General features: G+C 37.7%; 1 protein-coding gene, 2 non-coding genes and 1 pseudogene across 4 annotated transcripts in view; 2 read left to right on the forward strand and 2 right to left on the reverse strand.

Annotated features, from left to right (window-relative positions):
- LOC137386048 (protein turtle-like) overlaps positions 1–23,407 on the reverse strand; it is an 84,256-nt gene that overhangs the window by 28,831 nt on the left and 32,018 nt on the right. The window contains exons 1-5 of one of the 2 annotated variants that reach the window (XM_068072704.1): positions 21,687–21,997; positions 12,921–13,093; positions 6,822–6,918; positions 2,156–2,297; positions 65–201 (exon numbers count right to left, since the gene is read on the reverse strand). In XM_068072704.1, coding sequence (XP_067928805.1) covers positions 65–201; positions 2,156–2,297; positions 6,822–6,918; positions 12,921–13,093; positions 21,687–21,792 — 655 coding nt within the window. In that variant the 5' untranslated portion in view covers positions 21,793–21,997. Of the gene's footprint in view, positions 1–64; positions 202–2,155; positions 2,298–6,821; positions 6,919–12,920; positions 13,094–21,686; positions 21,998–23,407 lie in introns of those variants that run through there. The other variant, XM_068072703.1, reaches the window with a different exon arrangement.
- Positions 12,239–12,321, forward strand: Trnal-uaa (transfer RNA leucine (anticodon UAA)). The gene has a single exon. It is a non-coding gene; the product is annotated as a tRNA-Leu (tRNA).
- On the forward strand, positions 12,459–12,541 carry Trnal-uag (transfer RNA leucine (anticodon UAG)). Its single transcript has one exon. It is a non-coding gene; the product is annotated as a tRNA-Leu (tRNA).
- On the reverse strand, positions 13,678–15,322 carry LOC137385382 (uncharacterized; annotated as a pseudogene).

Consider the following 23,407-nt stretch of genomic DNA (forward strand, 5'->3'; position numbering starts at 1 on the left):
TGATGGATGACACACGACTGACTTAAGGTAGAGGAAATAACTCCTCATTAATCTATTGACTTACACACAACTGTGAGCCGTGCCTCCGCATACATGGGAGCTCCGAGACCGTTGGACACGACACATCTATACATGCCAGAGTCATTCTCTCCGACGTAACTGATATCTAAGCTGCCATCGGAGTTTGTTTGGTACTTGCTGCTGTAAGAGGTCAATATTTAATGTCAGACCGATTTGCCTTAAACTCATTGTTGACACGCGCATAAAAAATTAGCTCAGGTCTAGACTTTAAAGATGAGCCTTCTTGAGTAGCGTATTTTTCTTGACCAAAAATCAATAAATTAATTAAACCCAGCTGTGAGATTAAAGGAGTAACACACTTCTCTAGACCAGCTTAAAAAAGCTATTATGTACCTTTATATACTACCTCCAATTAACTAGGTATTTCTGTAAAAGAAATCTTGCGGAGTTAAAGATCAGCTTACACTGAATTTTACTAGATTTTATCAGAAAGCATCAATATTTTTCTCCCATTTGCGATTGTTTTTGATGTTTGAGGTGATCTGACTGCCAGAATGTTTCAAGATTAAAATCGACCAAAGTTGATTGCCGTTGAAACACTCAGATCACACAAAAGCATGATTATGACATGACGTCTACAGTTGCAAACAGACAGACAGAATAGAGACGCATATCGCTGCAACTTGAACACAATATCTGATATCAACTATAGCAATGATAACAACTAGTGACGTCATTTTGGCACGTATTTCTCTTCTAAAAACAATCGCAAATGATAGAAAAATACTGATACTTTCTGATAAAATCTACTAAAGTTTTGTGTAAGTTAATTTTTAGTTAATTCTATGGACTACTGTGAGTCAGGTAACTCTATGGAATACTGTCAGTTAGATAACTCTATTAACTATTATAAGTTAGGTATGTCTATGAATCAACCGCATTAAGGAACTACTTCTAAATATTAATCTGTAGTCTGCATACAGAGATATTAGGAAGATTCGTAACGAAAACATTTAGACCACAACATAGCTATAACAACCCATATATATCCTACTATATACCCAAACTTGGCTACAATGTTGAATTTTGATTTTGAGGGTGAAACTGGTCTGTTTTCTAACTGTGGATCATCGATTAACTTATGATGAATATGTACTAATATAGAGAGGGGATGCATCAACTTTCCCTTATCAATAAATGTCTTTTTATTTCTATCACCGTGAAAAAAACTGAGAGAGTGAACTTGCTTGAAGCCTTTCGGATGAGGATAAGGTTTTGAAGCATATCTTTAATATAAATGTGCAAATGTATAACTGTATGCTTGATTATTAGTAATAGGCTAACGGCAAGTTAGTGACAGGCTGGTAATAAGCTGGTGGCAGACTGGTGACAGGCTAGTGACAAGCCAATGACAGGCTAGTGACAAGCTGTGACAGGCTGGTAATAAGCTAGTGACAGACTGGTGACAGGCTAGTGACAAGCTAATGACAAGCTGGTGACAGACTGGAGACAAGCTAGTGACAGACTGGTGATAAGCTAGTGACAGACTGGTAATAAGCTAGTGACAGACTGGTAATAAGCTAGTGACAGACTGGTGACAGGCTAGTGACAGAGTGGTAATAAGCTAGTGACAGACTAGTGACAGGTTAGTGACAGACTGGTGACAAGCTAGTGACAGGCTGGTAATAAGCTGGTGGCAGACTGGTGACAGGCTAATGACAAGCTAGTGACAGACTGGTAATAAGCTAGTGACAGACTGGTGATAAGCTAGTGACAGACTGGTAATAAGCTAGTGACAGACTGGTGACAGACTGGAGACAGACTGGTGACAGGCTAGTGACAGACTGGTGATAAGCTAGTGACAGACTGATCACAGACTGGAGACAGACTAGTGTCAGGTTAGCAATTAGCTGTGTTAAATTTCTCAAAACAGAACTCAGTGATGCAAGAAATAACCACTTGAACAAACTTGAAAGTTAATAGGTAAGTAGAGAGCATTTTCTGCTATAAAATAAGTTTTTAGCATGGGTAAAATATTCACTTTATTAAACATATGCATCAACGCCAGTCTTGATTTAATTTTGTAATCCACAACATTGAATACAGTGAGAACACATAAAGTAATATAACCAACCTGCGGTTGACAATATTCCGACCATCCTTGTACCAGAGATATGTAACATTGTTGGGATTAGCTCTTCCTTGACACTGGAACTTCATAGACTGTCCACTGCTGACATTCTGGTTTCTTGGGGCAACTGTAATCATTGCTCCACCTGAAACAAAACCTCAGTCTATTTTTTATACAGTTTCAGATGCAGTTATTCAATAGCCGCTGGCTAACACGGACCTAAGGTTATCTGAGCTGCTATACCAAGTGAACTCCCAGATACAGTAGACGCCCCTATAACGTATACCTTCTACAACATATATTCCAAATAACGTAAAAAATTCATACAAAGTTTTTGCTTCGTACTACATAAAAAATTCCATAAAATGCAACGTGCCAAGTCAGGGCAAATTCTCAAATTCGATTTGAATGGCAACATATTTCACCATACTTGAGAGAGAAAAGAGTGACATACGTACAGCATTGTAGCTATTATGCATACAACTTCCATGACATTTAGTTCATCATGATAGATCGTCAGATGTGTTGACAAAGCGGAGAACAGGTAGGTAGCTGCACAGTTGTTCATAAATACATGTACGTAAAGGCGATATATTGGTACAGATGCTAGCGTGTTGGTCTACTAATCTGAATGTCACAAGTTGGAAGCTGAGTAGAACATAGAAGAGTATAGACAATCATGTAAACAATGTTTTATATAAAGCCTCACTTCCGGTGGCGGCGTACGTTCAGAAGATTTGCATACGCTTGCATTGAGCAGAATTTTTTTTACATTTTTTGAAGCTTAGAACCAGTGCTAAAAAAATAAATATTGACTGGAGGACTTTTATATTAGTCAAAACTAACAAAGAAGTTTAAGTTCTAATAATAATTAAAAAATTAATTATTATTCAAAAAACGAATTTTACCAATTATTTAATAAACAATTTTAGAGTTTTTTTTAAAGGTTTAGGAAAGGAAAACTTCTAATATATAGAAATCACCAACAAAGTAAAGAATGGAGAAGTACAATTGTTGTGGTTAAGTAACCCTAGCTACTCTTTGAAGTGCATTTTTGGAAGGTGAAAGTTAGTGTCTCAGTAATATGTTATCAATTGGAGGCGTGGAATTTCCCCCTCCACAGTTAACCAGCTATGACGTCATTGTCTAAACTCTTATTATCTTAAACTCAGGTTGGAAATTATCCTTTATTCTAACCTTGACCCTGGAGGCAAATAGACAATGAACAAGTAGACACAGATTTTTTATAATAAAAATATTTTTTTGTTTTGCTTTATTGTACGAGTATAAAATATTTGTTATTAGTTTTACTTTGCAGAATAGACTTTGCTGTCTAAAAAATAGACAGATTGTTGTGAATGGATGCCGAAGATATGCGCTCACCATCAATTTATTGTAAACTTAGTGAAATTGATCAAAAAAGGGAGAAAATTTGTCGATGCAAACAAATAATACTACAGCAAACAAATTCAAAAGTTAAGTCTAGTTTTTCTTTTTTGTATGGCCAAAGGGGTGAGTTTGGAAAGATCTTGCTACATGAGCTTTCCAGGAACAAGATTTTTCCAAACTCACCATGCAGGAACTTTGTAAAGATCCCCATTCCTGGAACGGATTATTTACGTTGCAGGAGCATCTGGTGTATTTCAAATTAAATCAAGTTTTGTAATAATAAAAACACAAATTGTAGAGCAGAAAAGGAGATGATGGATTTGGCTAACGCGTAATGTTTTTTTGTGAATGTCTGAAAGATGTTTTCGTTTTTTGTCATTTAGAGTTCTATATTTGTTAATATACATAGATTACTTCTTTAAATTGTTATTTAGATAAACTGCAATAATAATGTAGACAAATAACAAGATTAGAGTAAATAGCTTGCAGAGACAGCTCTGCCATGCAAGAAATTCTATTAAAAACATAATCAAGTTTCCACTTCCAAATGCTTGTCAGTCACGCTATCATAGACTCAGTCCTCTTCAGGCAGTCGTTCACAAGCATCTTTTGAGTGGTAACAACTAGTACCATTGAATTGCAAAAATATGAAACTATGAATTTGCTAGCGATATTTCTGATCAATTTCGAAATATTCACGTCGAGGTAGAACAGCTACACCAAAAAGTTTCAATGTGCATAAAGGATTACGACTGGAGCAGACATGAAAATACAGCTACAATACAGCGGTACTTGCATGTGTAACAAACCATCTAAACTAAACACTAAACTTTAGTTACTCCTAACACAGCTAACATCTCAACACTTCTCCTATTAGGAACTGTCAGGTAATCGTAACACAAACTCTAAACCAGATGAAAAAGAATCGTGACAGCTGGTCATCTTGTTGATTAGCTTGGCGGCTAAATATTATCTCCATCTTGTTCAAGTATACTCGTGTGTGAATTTCTGTTGTTGACATACTTTTTTAACAACAATCTCAAAATACCAGGTGTTCTGAATCCGCGTTTGGAAAGTACAAAAAATGCTTTAAAGTTGTATTTTTAATTAATCAATAACGAGATCAAGAAGAAGTTTCTCTACTATTGATAAAAATCAAAATATTGCCTAAAAATTAATTTGCATCCTGAGAAAGTAGCTTTATTCTATTGTGATAAAAGGGCAAGCGAGCAACGAGCCAAACATTAAACAACTGCTCAGACTAACACTTGAGCTCTGGACTAAACCGTGAGAAAAAGTTTAAATATTTGAAGTCTTCTTTGTATTTTAGAGGTTTTTTCGGGGAAGTCTTCATTCATATTTTCACTGTTCGCTACCCATTTTACACCTTAATACTAGCTGGTGCAGACGTGACGTATAGCTTCTAATAAAATATTCTTAAAGCTATGAGTAGGTTTCCGCAGAGTCACTTGATTTTCTATCTCAAAACTCTATGAGTATATTATTGTAAACGTATTAGCTGTTGATGATATGTTTTTACTAAAGTTACGCTTATGACATTAGCTATAACATGAACTAGTAGCTGAATGAAATTACCTATTGGAAAGAGGAAAGAACTTTCTGTGAGTGAAAAGCAAAGACTTTTGATAAACTAAAAAACAGTGAGGCATTCTACTTTCTTAATATAAATCACACCCCTAGTGAACACCCACTTTGGGTGGTTCATATTGGCATTCTAGCGTTCCCAAAAAATTATTCACATATGGGGCAATCCTAGGAGTCTCAAGTAAACCCACCCCATCAGTGCTTCATGTAACGATGGTAAGTCTCACTTTGCTAGTAACAGATACTAGTTTCGGACCTACAGTAGCTTCTGTAAAGCACAATTGGGCTCTTCGCTCAAGCTCCCACTAATTACACAACTTTTACCTAACAAAGTAAAGTTAATGAGGCCTTAAAGACCAACTAGATTATCTAATAGTAACTAATGGTAACTGTCTAACAGCCAGTTAGGTTTAATTGTGCGTAACGTCTTTCCTCAAATTGAGGCTTTATTTTAATAAAAATTATTTGAATTTTTTTATTCTAATTTCTCACCCCACCCCCGAGACTAAAAAGTAAAAACAGACTATATAATCTTCTTTCAATAAATTGATTGGCAAATCTGGGTTTAAACTTTTTATCATAATCTTTGAAGCAAAAAATCATTCTGTCTAAAGTGTCAGATAAACTAACAAGAATAGAGTTTTATGTGTAACAGAACTTTAAAGGACAGAAAAGCACCTTGCTAAAACATAAAAAAGAAGCCAAATGTTGAATCCATTTTACTAGTCAGGTATGATAGGCATAAACAAACAAATAAGGAAGCATTTAAAGATGATTAATAATAGTTAAAAATGAGGCAGAAAGTTTCAAACCCGGATGAGAGAGGTCTGGTATTATTAGAAACATACATCATCCATTTACTGATAAATCTCTGCGATTAGCGATGTGTCAGTGTTAACCACAAGTCTTATTGCTTTGTCATCGCTCAGCCAAGATTATCACCAGGATCTGATGATTGTCAAGTATGTCTGTTCACAACTAATATCCAGAACAATAATAATGACTGGAGACAGCAAAGGGAGAAAGGAGAGGAAGGGTAAAACAACAATATTAGTAAGGATGTGAAGTTGAGCAGAAGGATGATCGAGTTTACTGCAACAAAGAAGAGGGTTGACAGGGGGGGAGGGGGAGGGAAAAGGAGGGAAGAGCGGGAAGAGGGGGAGGGAGAGAATGGGAAAAGGGGAGATTGTTGGGGGCGAGGGAAAGTAGAGAGAGGGGGAATGAGGGAAGGGGAATAAGGAAGAGGGGGAGAAAAGGGGAAAAGGAGGGAGAGGGGAGGAGGAAGGGAGAGTGAGGGGAGAAAAGAAGTGGGGAGGGTAGGGGATTGAAGGTTGGATAGCAAGAGGTCTGCGTTACCAACAGTGACAAAACAATAAGAATGAGCCAAAAAGCAGACAAGGAAGGTGGGCAAAGGAGGAATGAGGAAAAGGCACAGGTGTGAGGTGAGTTTAGCGAATGGAGAAAAGGAGTAACGATGGCATGAGGAAAAGGAAGAGTGATGTATGTGTCAAGAACAGATGGTGAAAAGAACACTACGACATAAATTAGCAAAACTTTACCAAGGGCAAAGGAAAGTTCTGGAAACAAATTGAGATGGTTGGGGAATAGAAAAACTTTGAGTCAAATGAAAAGCAAGAGTTTGAGATGCGGTATAACTCAAGTGTGTTAAACATACCTTCAAGGAACAACTGGGTTGTATAAGTTATATGTCCAATATTGTTGGCGAACTTGCAAGTGTACCAGCCAACATCTGATTCTTGCATGTCGTTGATCTGAAATCGAACAGACTCTGCCATATTACCTGTGTTCATGAGTGCCACACTGCACAGTCTGTATTTTGTAGAGAACTGTATTGTTGTAGTAAATGCTGTAGTAAATGTGATAGGAAATGTGGAAGGAAATGTTGTAGTAAATGTGGTAAAAAATGGCGACTGTCATTCTGATTAGGTAGGGAACTATGGATTACATTACGGTTATGAGTTGCATGTAAAACCATTGTATAACCCTTGATATGTTTCCATAAAAATTTGGAAGCAGCACAATTTTTGCATTACTCATCAGGGATATCAATGACAATATACGAATGGCAATAAAGAAAAAAATATATGCAATACATGCTGAGAAATAATCAAAGAAGTACAATGATAAAACACTAGTCTTTTGTGGTTTTTGCTTGCTCATATTCTGTGTAATCATTTGCCCATCTGAGGGGTTTACCAATTACAAAGCTGATAAATGACAAGCTCAGTTGACTGCTGTCAACATAGCAGTATGTGGACAGCAGTCTTGTCTCCGACAGCACTGCACAACAGCTACTGTTATATTAAGTGTATTCTTGTTATTTCATTTATCAGCTAAGGCTGATGTCACTCTCTTGTCCCATTATATCGCAACATATTCGACATTTTAGAGATAGTGTGAAGGTTTTATAGGACAGCGGCCATTTCCTTGATGGCTCATATCATCTACACAAGTTATAATTTTCAGTGTCATGCACTTTGAAGTCAATTTAAGTGTATTTCCATTGTTTTATTTTAGAATTGAAAAGTCAATCATTACGCCCTGTTTGAAGTCTAAAACAAGTTTTTTCATGATGAACTTATCAGTAGCATCGGCGAAGTTCTGTCTTCGTTCTCTGCTTTTTCATGTTTCTATTCATGAACCATGTCTTGGGAGCCAATGCTGCTTTTTCTGGTTCTTTAGGCACTCAGTGAGACCACCATCTAGCCTCTGGCTTCTCCAGAATTTTTTACTATAATCCTCAGTATATACGAAGTTACAGTCGGCGCTGCTACAGTTGCTTACCCAGGTCAACCTAACAGTTTGCTCATTATTCGATCCAGTTTGTCGTTAGCTCACCTTAACGACACGGCATTTATCTTTTACTTTTTGGAGCCATATTTATGACCTGTGGAAACTACAGCGTGGCTCGTATGCATACCTACAGCGCCGCCCACATGCACACTCACAGCGCCACCCATATGTACACTTACAGCGCCACCCATATAAACACCTACAGTGCCACCCATATGCACACTTACAGCGCTGCCCATATACACACTTACAGCACCGCCCATATGCACACCTACAGCGCCACCCATATGCACACCTACAGCACCACCCATATGTACACCACAGCCCCACCCATATGCACACATACAGTGCCACTCATATGCACACCTACAGCGCCACCCATATGCACACCTACAGCACCACCCATATGTACACCTACAGCACCACCCATATGCACACCTACAGTGCCACCCATATGTACACCACAGCACCACCCATATGTACACCACAGCACCACCCATATGTACACCACAGCACCACCCATATGCACACTTACAGCGCCACCCATATGTACACCTACAGCACCACCCATATGCACACCTACAGCACCACCCATATGCACACCTACAGCAACGCCCATCTGTACACCACAGTGCCACCCATATGCACACCTACAGCACCACCCATATGCACACCTACAGCACCGCCCATCTGTACACCACAGTGCCACCCATATGCACACCTACAGCACCACCCATATGTACACCACAGTGCCACCTGCGTTGCAAGTTAGGCAAACTTCTAGAGAAGAGCTTCTAAAGTTGATGTACTGAACCACATCAGTTTCCTACATTTTCACCGCAGCCTTCTTTGTAGAAAACTAAGATACAATTTTTTTCGCATCTAAAATATAGGTAAATGTTTTACTGGTGGACAATTTGAACTGTGCATTAACATCTTTTCATGCATTAATATCTTTTAACATGGTTTGTTCAAAGAACAAAACCAATACAAACCATGAACTCACAATAAATTACATATCGTTTCCAAAACATATGACCTTGCAAATCAGTGTGACTTCTGCTGTTGCCTTTGAGAGACCTCCACCAAACCCTTGAGACTGACTGACCGAACCCCTAGGGTTGAACCCCTAGGGTTGCATCGCTGCTCTAGAGGAACACAATACGAGTCGCCACAAAGATGCAAATACTCGATATACAGTTCGTATGAGATTTTAACTTTCACGGTACACGTAAATCTAAAGAGAATGCAAACTAGACCATATAATGATAGTCGTGCGAAGAGACAGAGTGATCCACTACAAAATACATCTCACTCTCATCCTGTTCAGTAGAGGATTGTGACTGTAAGCTCTTCCAAGCCACATACCCCTCAACGACCTTGCAGTAGCCAGTCCCCACTGTTTGCCTTGCAACGTTATATACTTTACTGTAATATTCAGCTACTGCTACCTTCTAAAGCGATGACCGATCTCTAGTAAAATCAATCGCTGATTTCTACGAGTCACTTAAAATTTCGGAAGATATTCTTACTTAATACTTTTGAATGTAAAAAATCAAAAGAATCCTGTAAGAGTGATGGATTAGAGATTAAAATACAGAAAGATGATGAATGAGGGGGAAGTCTAGCTTTGATTATGGAGGATATTAGCATAATTGAATAATTTAATAGAGAAGCCACTATCGGTCAGCCAGGTATTAACTACTACATTGTATTTTCTTAAATCCGATAAAACTCAGGTGTTCTGTGTAGTTTCACATTACTACTTTAGATTATACTGGCTTGCAATAAAGCGAAACTACATACAGATAGGTGCAGTTTTACTTTACCACCGGCCAGCGAGTCCCATCTTGATTTTTTACCACAATCCGTTCATACGGCTGTTTGAAAAGCGATTTGTTTCCATTTTGAAACAATTTTTATCATAACAAGTAAGGCGAATACGGTTAATCCATACCAAGATTGAACAGCAACTGTTTTAATTAAGTGTTTTTAGATACTTTACAATTCAAACTGTACAACGCTTTACAATTCAAACTGTACGATACTTTACAATTCAAACTGTACGATACTTTACAATTCAAACTGTACGATACTTTACAATTCAAACTGTACAATACTTTACAATTCAAACTGTACAGTACTTTACAATTCAAACTGTACAATCCTTTACAATTCAAACTGTACGATAAGAGAGCTAGCAATATTTAAAGCACAACGACTTCTTCATAAATATTTTATTAATAGCTAGGCCAAGAAATGTATTGTTGTAGTTAGTTGCTATAGCAACTTGCACCCATGTCAAGGTTTCGTCAGAGTTCTGAGTTAAATAATTATGTGTAGAAATAGTTTGTGGCTGATGTTAGTGAAAAGCAAAATAACACACTAATAAATTACCGAAAGACCAAACACAGTCAGTATTTAGTAAGCCTCAATGAAGACGTCTGCCAGAAACAATCGAATACTTGAAATAATGGGAGTCAGTTGACGACTGAGCCGTGTTGTCAGTTTTCTCCGATTGTCTTGGAGCAGGTTTGAGTTCCGAGTTTTTGTTCGGCGTTCAAAACAAAATGTCTAGAATTTTTTGTTTGAACACCAATTTATTCGAAACCAGAAATTTTCAAATATCAAAGTTGGTCAGTGCTTGAAAGTACATGTAGATTAGTGTAGTTTCACTTCAGTACAGCTGCATTGCTGAGTGTAGTTTCACTTTAGTACAGCTGCTGTTACTTTTGTATCTTTAGGATCACGATTGTATTTGAACATATGGTAGCTGTGATACGGCTTCATTTTAGCCTTTGTAAATTTAAATACTCTTTCAAGCGAGTTAAGACATTTACAAGTGAGAAAGAAATTCAACCAGTAACAAAATTTCAAAGATTTATACAACGTCGGGCACCTTGGCTAAAGTTGTGAGCAGGTTGGCAGACCTTACACATCCTACTGTATTTTACACTAGAGAGAATTTGCAATGAGCTCAATTTGCATGTTATATTTTTTAAAAAACATGAGAATTTGTTTTCCAAGACACCATTTTTACTGTTCGTATTTTATAAAAAAATTGTTTAACTTTTTTCTACATTATATGTTTACAGTGAGTTAGTTATCTTTTTGAAACATAATGGCCAACAACTTGAAGCAATTATGACAAAAGAGCAGATGAAGATATTACATCATGCTGACTTCGTTAAGCTTTGGAGTCAGCTTTGCATTGATGTGCACAAGATTTTCCATGTGATCAAGCTTAATGCAATGCTACAGCAAGTAATATCTCATGTGATCGCATGCCTGTTACTCATGATTTTTAGAGCGATATCAGATTCCATAAGAATTCCTCGAGTTATGCAAATGTAGACAGTATGAAATGGGAAATAAGACAGGATTACTTATTGTTTCATTAAAAACCAGAATGATATATCATGAGATATTAGACAGCTCCATCTGGTCTACTTGTCACAAGGGCATTTAATGCAATAAACACAGTCATAACTCAACTGCTATTGTCACACGTTTGATTTCTTCCCAAATGGTGAGTCAACACATAAACTGAGGCAGATACATTACATATGAATGGGTGACACACTTTCATAAGCTTGCAAGTTTTTACATGGCCTGTTCTTCAGATGCATTATAGCCTATGTGCTTAGGTATATAGAATTATATGCAGCCAGTAGTGAAGGTGTGGGAACAAAACAATCACTAAAACCTACTAAAATGTGATGTAGGAAAACTATATTTGTTAAAAATATTATAGATGAACTATGATGGAGGTTTAGGTGTTAGGCATAAAATTCAATGGAAGCGTATCTGTGTGAGTTCAAATCCTACTAGTGATAACTTCCTGTTAATGTCTTATTAGGTGCGCATAAGATAAGAATTGGGTGAACTAGAGTGTTTTTAATAGGAATGCTGGGTGTGCATGTTGGATCTCATAGCAATTTTTACATTATTAAGAATTCAGAAGCTTTAAAAATGTTATTGTTTTCAGCGACGTTGAGCAATTTGTTTTGATAGAGCATACACACGAGAAAAATCGTTGACTCACCAATGACATCGGAACCACGATGGTCGAGTGGTTAAGGTGTTGGACTTGTTAACCGACGGATGGATATTCGCATGGGTTCGAACCGCACTCGTGGTAACTGTTTTGTTTAATATTATTTGGAATGTTTAAAACAAAACGCTACTAAACAGCTACTAGAAATATTGTATCAACACCATCCAAAGCCTTCTGTATTATTGAACTGGAATAAAATCATTTGACTTTGTCATATGTGGACCACGATGGTCGAGTGGTTAAGGCATTGGACTTAAGATCCAATGAATGTATATCCGCGTAGGTTCGAACCCCACTCGTGGTAACTGTTTTGTTTAATATTATTTAGAATGTTTTCAAGAAAACGCTACGAAACGACGACTAGAAATATTGTATCGACACCATCCAAATCCTTCTGTATTATTGTACCGGAATAAAATCTTTTGACTTTGTCATATGTAGACCACGATGGCCGAGTGGTTAAGGTGTTGGACTTAGGATCCAATGGATGTATATTCGCTTGGGTTCAAACCCTACTCGTGGTAACCTTACGTTTTGAATTGTTTCGATGAAACTACATAAGCTCTATAAATGACTCAAACCTGCCAGAAGACCTTTTTACGCAATTATTTTGTTCATCTCACACGATGAATTAAGTATGGTAAATTTTGGTGTTAAAATCTATGACCACTTAGTTGAGAATACATTTGCTTGGCTAACCTGCACGGATTAACATATAAAATGAAATAATGGTTTGAATGAAAGGCTTGAGGCTTTACACAAAATATGGCACCATTCCCTTCTTAGTAACTTGCAGAGGAGAGATTTAGTGAGACACGAGCAATGATAGGTAGTGGATGGTGGTATATGCTAGATATCTACCTCGGTGTCACACAGCTGATTCACACAGTATCAAAGTCTCACCTGTAATTCCTCACTATTCATGGCTATTTTGAGACTAGATCTCAGTTCAATACCATCTTTGTACCAGGTGAGTGTTGGTATAGGATAACCTGATACGGTGGCTCGCAGGTAGACTGTCTGTCCTAGTCTAGCTGACACCTGCGCGCGAGGAGTGTAGATAAACTCGGGCTTAGCTAAAAGAAATACTTTTAACATGATTGGAGATAATCGGCAATTTTGATGGCAGACAATAATGGAAAAATGTTAATTATAGACTATAAATGATGACTATATGACTATAAAATGCAGCGATTAGACAGAAGTGCTAAGATGTGGTCATGTGACAGCCGACTAGAATTTTTTACTAGCACATATCTCGACCAGTTTGTAAAGAATGGACAGACAGGTGAAAGCTGAATTCAAAAACTTATGGCAATTCCAGTTAGTTGTTGTCTTATAGCAATTCCATTAGTTACGCTCAGAAATTCTTGCTGATCATTTGTGAAGAAATGAAGCAAATTTTATTGCACTGGCAGTTGGTGCCTATAGCTGCAAAGAGACTGACAGAGAGAGGTAATGCTGCAACCTGAACGCAATATCCAATATCAACTATAGCAACAATAACATCTAGTGACATCATTTCACTCGTATTTTTCTTCTGAGCATTTTAACCACGATCAAGTTTTGTCGACGTTTATCTTAAAATGTCTTGGCAGTCAGATCACCTCAAACATGGACCACACGGGATCCATTAGCATGCTACCGAAGTATGCTCCGCCTAGGGGCTAGCCACATTGAGGGCATGCCCATGTTTCGCCTAGGGACTAGCCACATTGAGGGCATGCCCATGTTTTGCCTAAGGACTAGCCACATTGAGGGCATGCCCATGTTTTGCCTAAGGACTAGCCACATTGAGGGCATGCCCATGTTTCGCCTAGGGGCTAGCCACATTGAGGGCATGCCCATGTTTCGCCTTGGGTCTAGCCACATTGAGGGCATGCTCATGTTTTGCCTAGGGACTAGCCACATTGAAGGCATGCCCATGTTTTGCCTAAGGACTAGCCATATTGAGGGCATGCCCATGTTTTGCCTAAGGACTAGCCACATTGAGGGCATGCCCTTGTTTTGCCTAAGGACTAGCCACATTGAGGTCATGCCCATGTTTTGCGTAAGGACTAGCCACATTGAGGGCATGCCCATGTTTTGCCTAAGGATTAGCCACATTGAGGTCATGCCCATGTTTTGCCTAAGGACTAGCCACATTGAGGGCATGCCCATGTACCCTCAATAACTACAATGTTATAAACTACATATACCATAGGCTAATTGTAATTCAATCGTCGAAAGGCACTTTCTGTACAACTTCAAGTTTTTTTGACCCATTTTCCACAAGGGGTCATTTAGTGTGAATGGAGTCAGCAATATAATCTTTACTATAAAAAATCAATGTCTGTCTGTCAGCGGCCACGGTAAAAACGTTAGGAAAAAAATTCTTCACACCGGAATTGAACTGTGACCCACCATCTCACAGTCCACCACTCTAACCACCACCCTATTCAGCCACCTTGCCTCTTTATGAATTAATTATGCATATAGTACCTATTACTCATTACGATCTTTCACGGTATAGGGGACTGCCAAGCATACAGGACTGTCAAACATAGTACAATACTACAGTATTATTTAAAGGTTTGGTTTACAAAGCGTTGTAACTGCTTCCAAGGCCATTCCTAGCACTCTAATTAAGATAAATCTAATTTATCGTAATTTGGATATAAAACTGACAAGAGCTGATCACTAAAATGACTATGTGTTTAAATATCTCTCAAAAGATAACAAATCGCTGCATACCAATCGTACTAGCTAGATTGGACATGATAAATGTGTGTATTAGACACGATTCATGGCATTGAAGTCGACCTTATACCCTTTCAAACTAGCCAACTGCCTCAAGTCAAGAGATGACAACTAGTTAAAATTCAAAATTTTCAACTATAAACTTTATTTACACCAGGCTATGTTGCGTATGTCTACGTTAATACCTCAATACTTCGGCGATCACAACGTTCACTTTATCACAAACCCATCCGAGTTTTCATCGGCGAATAGCCCACAACATAACGTTATCATTACACATTGCATCTGTTTAAACGATTCAAACCTAAAACTAAAAAACGATGCAAACAGTCACTAAAACAATGAAATGCTAGTCCCGCAGCAACTATCATGAAGGGAAAAATAGATTTATCAATCCGGACAGCCAATCAACATTGGCAAAGTAGTGTACATTGTACAGACTGTCGTGGACGCTTAGCGAAATATTGGAAAAGTTCGACAGCTGCAATCTTTCCTGACATATCCGATGTCATCGGTTCACGGAGCACATAGTCAACAAATAATCGTCGAGAGGGCAACTCCGACATGCGGCGATACAGTGTAAATCAACCTTTAGATGCTCCTAAACAACTAGTTGAAGCAACTCTAGTAGCAGCCCTTAATTTCAGCCGAGTTAAAACCAACTAATCAGAGTTAAGTCTAAAATGAGAGTCATTAATCAACTGGCACAATTAGTCTAGGGCTAGTCGAGGGTATGTCGCCGCATATTCCAAGGGATCAAGGTCGCATTAGTGATATAATTGAACGCAACTAGCCTGCATAATCCGTGCTTGAGAAACTCGATCACCATTGAGAGGTTTATTAGTGTTAGAGAATCGGAGTGTGGTGAGGTTCACATCGCTTATAAATAGTTGATGAAGGCCCTTGAATAGTGTTAGCCCTTTATCCATAGTATCATTTCACACAAAAAATGTAAAACTACAACCTAAAAGTGAACGAAATAGAAATCTGGCTTAAAAGCTGAACAAAAATTATGCTACACAAAAAGCATGTGAAATCAGTAGGTGGATTATACATATTGTAATCTTGAAAGTAGAAATAGGGACATAAAAGTCTAAGAATAGCCTCAGTGGAGCAAAACCTGTACCTAATTGGTCGGCACATGGTCACTAATCCCTATTATTCCTTATTCATAGTCTAAGTTGGTCTGAGTTCAATTATACTTGAAGATTAAAAATGAATCCTTTTAAATTTAACTGTTTCTTCTGCCTCAGCATCAGCTTAGAAATGTCATTTTCAAAGCAGATCAAGCTAAACTAAAGCTATAGCTACATACAACCACAAACATGTAGCTGCGCTGTTTGTTAACACATTTGTGACTGTTGTTTTCAGTAGGGTCAAGGCCATGACATTCATGCGGGATTTTGTAAACAGTTTGTGGCTTCCAAAAGATTGTCACAGTCTCAAAAGTCATTCCTGAGATTCCATATCACGAAACCTGACTAGTCAATGATGACAGCGGCATTCATTGCAAATAGTTACGTTGTCATCCCTGCAAGATAATTGTTGCGGGTCTTGCCTGAAGGATTGGGCTGAAATGAATATAATAAAAACCAAATCCAAAGGGCACCAACTTATTCAGCCAACCATATGCACATAAGGCTGGCTCACACTATATCACCGTTTGTCAGCGTTTGCCTTTCAGCGTTCATCGTCGATTTTGTGAACCGAGCGCCGATGGCATTGACGAAGCAACTCGAACACGTCGGGAAAGTTTGTAGCTGAAGTTTGTATTTTGCCAAGCATTTACGACCGCCTTTTAAATGTGAACCATTTTGGCGATAGTAATTCGCGGTCGTGGAGAGCGTGATTTATTTATTTCCGTTTATGATAGTTGCTGCGGGACTAGTATTTGGTGGAAACACGTGAAAACAAAGAGGTTTCTTCGCGAAAATTTAAAAAGAAAAATGGGAACACTACATCACGGAGTATTTCTTGATGCAAATGGGATAGGTATGTGATAGTGTGAACATCGTTATCATCGCCGATCACCGAACTATTGTGGCATCAACGCCGAGTTACGGCGATATAGTGTGAACCAGCCTGCAGGCGACTAGCCTGTCAGAAAAATCTACATGTCGATGTTAAGTGGTGTTAAGAATTTGGGGACATAACTTCCCAGCATCTACACAAATGGAGATTTTCATTCTGCGCATAGCCCTGAATTTAGATGAGCGGTTTACCATTAAAACTAAATTCAAAAGTGTATTGAAAATATTGTATTTACCCGATGCTTTTAGTCATTACAAAGCAAATAATTTTCTTAAAAGCAAAAACTGAAAAATGCCCCCAAGTAACTTGGATCAATCAACTATCAGATGCTTGTTTCCTCAGCAGAGATTTTAAGCCTTCTATACAGAGCTGTAAGTCATGAATAAATGATGCCTTCGCATCAGCAATTCCAAGTGGCCAATGTTTGCGGAGCGCGAGTCATCAAGCGTCTTCAATAGAATTGGATGAGAAACCTGTCAATGCCTACGGAGCTTCGTACTGACAGACCTCAACATTTATGACTAAACTGAACAAAGTCGGGCTATTAGCTAAACAATTGCTTATTAGCAATTTAATAAACATAACGGCGATTCAATTATTGGTATTCCATCAGATTTAATAAAGTTTTACGCTCAGACAACAACGGAAAACCTATTTAAACTTCTAATAGACGCATTTACTAATCTACGAGAAATCTAACAGTCTTCTCCCATTGTCAAATGCTTTTAAGTGCGAAAGACAAGAAGCTGTTTCATGGGAGGATATTCTATCTCCGGCGCTGCTTATGACATGTTGGTGCTGACAGATTTAAGTCTCAATCAATATTCAATCAATATGAGAGAGAAAATGTCTTACGCGTGAAGTTTAAAATTGAATGTTCTCAAAGACTGGAGGTATTTGGTGGACAGTGAAAAGAGAAAGATAATGGATCAGCGGCACGCCATTCAGATACCCTCAAGTTAAAGATAAACTTTTACAAAATCTTATTAGATTTTATCAGAAAGTATCGGTATTGTTGTTTTATGTTTGAGGTCATCTGATTGTCAGAATGTTTCAAGATTAAATGAGATTAATTTGAGCGCTTTAACCGCGATCAAGTTTTGTCGATTTTTATCTTGAAACAAATATGCAGACAGATCACCTCAAACATCAAAAACAATTGCAAAAGGTAGAAAAATGTCAATACTTTCTGATAGAATCTACTAAAATTTTGTGTACTAATTCATCTGTATGCAATCACAAATCAGTACTTGGCCCACTATTGTGCAGGAAACCATCAAAACTGTGTCAAGGGTTTTCATTGGCTGATGTTAACTAATAATTTAGATACATCTAACCAAATAAGTGAAACCGGGTGAACTACAACAGATGACGATACAATATGATGTAGTATTATATAACAGTATTACATGTGCTTATATAAGAATGCATTTCCTGTTAAATGCATGCATTCATTGTAGTAAATTAAAAACTTCCGCCTATAAGCGAAAGCTAATCAAAAACTAATACAAAATATTTTTGATAATACGACTATCAAATTTAATGATTTCAGATATTAAACGGTAGAAATGGTTTCAACTAGAATCACTATAATAATAACAGATTACGTAGTTGTCATCTCATTGTCTAATCTAGTTTGCAGTTTAGATATCTTCAGTAATAACTCTCTGGTCAAAGACTGGAAGAATAATCAATCTGTTTGAATATGATGAGCAATAGTGTTGCATACCATAAGATAAGTGAACCATAAATACTTTCACATTGTTTAAAACAATTACTGTTTTGTCATCCATCAGAATTACTCACATGGGATGAGTTTGTTTACAAGTCCAGACATCAATTGTAGCGATTCTGTTAAAACCTTTGATCAAAATAAGTTTTAAAGAGCTCATAAAAATAGTTCAGTATAATTTGTCTAATCTTTCGAGTAGTAGTCATTGCCTTACAATTAAAAACACAAATCTAAGCCATGTATATACCTTATAAAAAAATAATAAATGACCAATTTCACCTTATGTGGAAACGTTCTCCTATTTTTTGTGCTAGGCAAACGACTACACATCAGACTCGGAGTCTACAGAAAAAGGGGCCGACTCTAAAGAACTGAAATATGGTGACCTGAAAAATTTTACAATAGGTAGAAACGGTATTTTATTTTTCATGCTAGATTAATGACTACACATCAGACTCGGAGTCTACAGAAAAGAGAGGCTGACCCTAAACTGAAATGTTGTGATTTGAGTTCATAATAAACATGGCAACCATTAATAGCTATGATAGTCTTAGGAAACCATTGATAGATCTTAGGAACCCTTGGATACAATTTACCGATCTTATCTAGCCGGAAACTTTGTAAGTTGGATGTGATGCTGCGACTATCAAAGATCAACAGAATTATTTTAATGGCTTGCTAGGTTCATCAGCGCTTCCATAAATCACTACACCCATGTTTCAGTATCTTGACTACTAATCCAAACCAGCCACTAGCTAGTACAATCACCATTGTCCTTACGGCTTCCAAAATGTGACCTGACAAGCTGTCGGAGGGAAGGAATGCTTTACCTTCACACTTCCTTCGAGTTGTCAGCGAAACTATTGAGAGTCGATAGATTGGTTTTCTATGCAAATTATATGTAGCTGTCTTCAGCCAGCATGCAAGTAGGTGAACATAAGCGGATATAAGGAATAACCCGAAATGCGATTAAATCACATTCGTCTAATATATAATAAAGATTAAGGTGATTTAAGTGTTATACATTTTATTGCAACCAAAATGTGGAGAACGTATCTTGATTAAGGATTACCAATGATCCTGAGATGGAAAAGGTGACCCACATTAAAAAGTAACTTACTTCAGGTTAGTTAGTTGAATGAAGTTTGCATGATACAGAGGCAATTGCAATTGACTTGGGTCTCTGAGATCTACTGTAGCACAAATCAGCTGCACTTCAGTAAATAACGTCATCCATATTATGATATATAAAGTCAGTGTTTTGTTTATCATATTGACTGCTTGTGACAGTGTTGGAGAGCAAAGAGTCATTACTCATTTAAAAATGAACTTACAGCAAATTTTAGGAGATTTTAACAGAATGTATCAGTATTTTTCTATCATTTGAGATTGTTTCTGGTGTTTGAGGTGATCTGACTGCCAGGATGTTTCAAGAGTAAAATTGACAAAACTTGATTGCTGTTCAGATTCAGATGAAAGTGTGATTATAACGTCTATAGTTGCACTTTGGTAAAAAGACCCGACAGAATGGAGATGCGTAACCCTGCAACTTGAATGCAACAGCTGATATTAATATAATAAAACTAATATCATATAACAGAAAAGACGGGCAGTCGCACGACTAATGGCGCCATTTTGCATGTATTTTTCTTCTGAATGTCTCAACTACTATCAAGTTTTGTCAATTTTAATCTTGAAACATCCTAACAGTCAGATCACCTCAAACATTAAAACAAACAATCGCCAATGATAGAAAAATACTGATGCTTTTGGATGAAATCGGAGGTCTCCACACGGAAATCAAGGCTAATCTCACACCATAGGCAGTGTCTTCACTGGTGAGCCACACATTGTAATACAATGTACTTATATTGGTTCGTGTGTTTTATCTTCAATATGACCTGTTGTGCTACCAGCTACAGACTATGTTGTCAAGGAAACTATTTTCTACTTCCTGTTTTCCTTAGATTAGTTACGATGCAGCTAGTATTGCATTTTAATTATCTTTACTATAATAAGAGCTGTGTTTGTCTGTTTGTCAGGAGCCATGGTTGGTGATCGGAGAAAAAAAGATCGCATCATACAGGATTCAAACTACCAATTTTTAGTATGATAGACAGACACTCTAACAACTGCGGCAATTCACCACCCACTGGCATTCTATATCAATTGGGTACATATCGATTCTCTGTGCTTTATGGGTACATTTGACAATCGTTCACAGTACCCTAGACTGGTGGGGTGCTAGTTGATGTAGATACTCTAGATCAGTACTAAACTAACAGGATGTTTCCCGGCATCTTATTTTTGGTTTTGATAATATATCAAATTTCACGTTTTCAGAAAGTTGCTGGAATGTAATGGCCAGCTTTGGCTACAAAAGAGAAAAGGTTTCATAGGAGGACAATAGCCTGAAATGGATATACTGCCAAAGCGTTATCAATGTTAAATAACCAGAAAGTCGTGATCAAATCCAAAAACAGCTGCGCACCCCTTTCACAGATATGTCAACAAGCCACGCATTATTTCTGTAAGCAATACGACAACAAATGGCCTCTGAACTGCAAAGCTATGTCGGTAAACTATTTCCCATAGCGAGTAGAGCGATGTTTAGTATTGTACGATGGCATGTTAGTGTGTACTCAATTGTCAGCTGCGCATGCATGAAAAGAACCATCTTTGGATAAACAAAACACGGCGCAAATTCAAATAATGGAAATAGGAAAACAGCAGCTGAAGGCTTCAGGATTAAATTACTCTTGAACGTGTAACTAATACGCTAATTGAATTGCTAAGTTGCTAGACGAGGCCCGGTGAGAAGACAAACGCCTTGGGAAACAATTTAAATCTGATCATCAATCTTGTGATAAGTTAGTCTGATGATAATCTGTCCATATTCTAACGATGCATCCTGATGAACTCTCAACAATCTATGCAACTCCTACAGAAACTCCAGGATTTATTGCTAGAAATTATATTCAGTTTCGGAGGGTTTCACCCAAACCTTCAGCATTTAAAGGGGTGTTGATACCCATATCACGCCAATGCAGTCCTCACATTATGACTGCTTTAGCAGGTGTCTCTGCTCTTTTCAACTGTTTTCAGTAGAGCTAGTATAGACAAAACAATTCCTTAAAAAGTTGAAAGTGGTAAAAATAAATTGTTACCTGGGCTTTGAGCTGGACTTTGAGAGAGAGCTAGCCGTGAAAGGTATAATATCCACAGACCATAACGTATCCATGTTAAGCCGGAATGTTCCATTCGATATTGCATATCTGATTGTTCGACAAGAAGGAGAGATTTCTTGTAGTCTCCTACGATTGTATCGTTCAGCCTGAAGGTTCCATTATTTCGTAGAACAAATTTATTCAAATTCCTATATAGCAGCTAGATACTTCTTAACCAGTTACCAGAAATGTAAATGGCGAATTCTCTCTGTGTTGAAAAATGAGCGCAACTCCGATCTGTTGGATATATAATCCAAGGGATAAGTTCAAATTTCACCTGCCAGTAATCGGAGATGGCAGAAGCAGATCTAGAGCTTCCCAAGCCTTCTACGTTCATTCAACTAATTGGATCTAACCTCTATTGAGAATTACAGTCACGCCTTTTCCACTACAGCGAAGCCCTTGACATGTAAGGCACGCATCGCTTGCCACGTTTGATTGGATGACCAACTTGAGGGCAGTTCGTAGTAAGATGTGTGACAGAATTTGCTCAATGCATTATTAACTACCATTGTATCAGAACCTCAGAAGGATGTCATATATTAGCTTTAACCGATATCAGTATTGGCGGGTCCACATCCACGACAAAGGCTAGTAAACAAAACCAGGTGCTAATCGCTGCATTAGGGCTTCCAGTTAAACATTTGGCATAAATTGTTACGCATTATGTAACAGGCGGTCAATTATAAACAATGCAAAGTGGAGCGACGCAGTCCTACAAGGCTCCAACCAATTATTGATGAGTGATATCATCCATTGTTCACTCGTACTCAACATAAACGTGATAATTCTTAACTTTATGGTACTAATTGAAAAATAATGGCTCATTCATTTACAATATCTAAGAAGGTGGCCTAAGAAGGTGGCCTAAGAAGGTGTCCTAGGTGTGAATTTGTGACTAATGCATCCTGCTTTAGGCTAAATATAAGTAGATGGTGACCAAGGACAAGTCTGAAAGAAAAAATAATTTTTAGCTTTGTTCAACAAGAGCATACAAGTACTTTCAGCACTCCCAGAGCAGATAATTGTGTTCAGCATTTAAAGGGCAGAACAGGAGATTCAGCATTTTCAGGGGAGACATGTACAGCCAGCATTTTAAGGGAGGCAAGTAGAACGAGCATTTTAAGGGAAGACAAATAAGTTTAGCATTTCAGAGTAGACAAGGAGATTCAGCATTTTCAGGGGAGGTTAATAACTAAGCCTATCAATAGAAGCAAACTCAGCCTATCAATAGAAGTAAACTCAGTCTATCAATAGAAATAATCTCAGCCTATCAATAGAAGTAAACTCAGTCTATCAATAGAAGTAAACTCAGCCTATCAATAGAAGTAAACTCAGCCTATCAATAGAAGTAAAGTCAGGTGATCTACAGTATTGCCCCAGATGTTTGATGATCATAATCACAGATAGGAAGTCCCACAGGTGTCATTGAGGGCACACGTGAAGATATATGACCGGTAATACCCAAAAGGTCAAATATTTGCATTTTAGCTGCATATCTCTAAAGTTTATGGTAGCCATAGTTACTTGTCAGCAAAAGAATTTGCTCATGTAAGGATAGTCTAATAGTCTGGCCACCACATTTCTTGGATTAGCAGTAGTTACAAAATAGACTTGCATGGAATTTGAGATGAGCGCTGCCAACATTTAAAGTATAGGCG

Source organism: Watersipora subatra, chromosome 1, assembly GCF_963576615.1.
Source record: "Watersipora subatra chromosome 1, tzWatSuba1.1, whole genome shotgun sequence".
NCBI lineage: Eukaryota > Metazoa > Bryozoa > Gymnolaemata > Cheilostomatida > Watersiporidae > Watersipora > Watersipora subatra.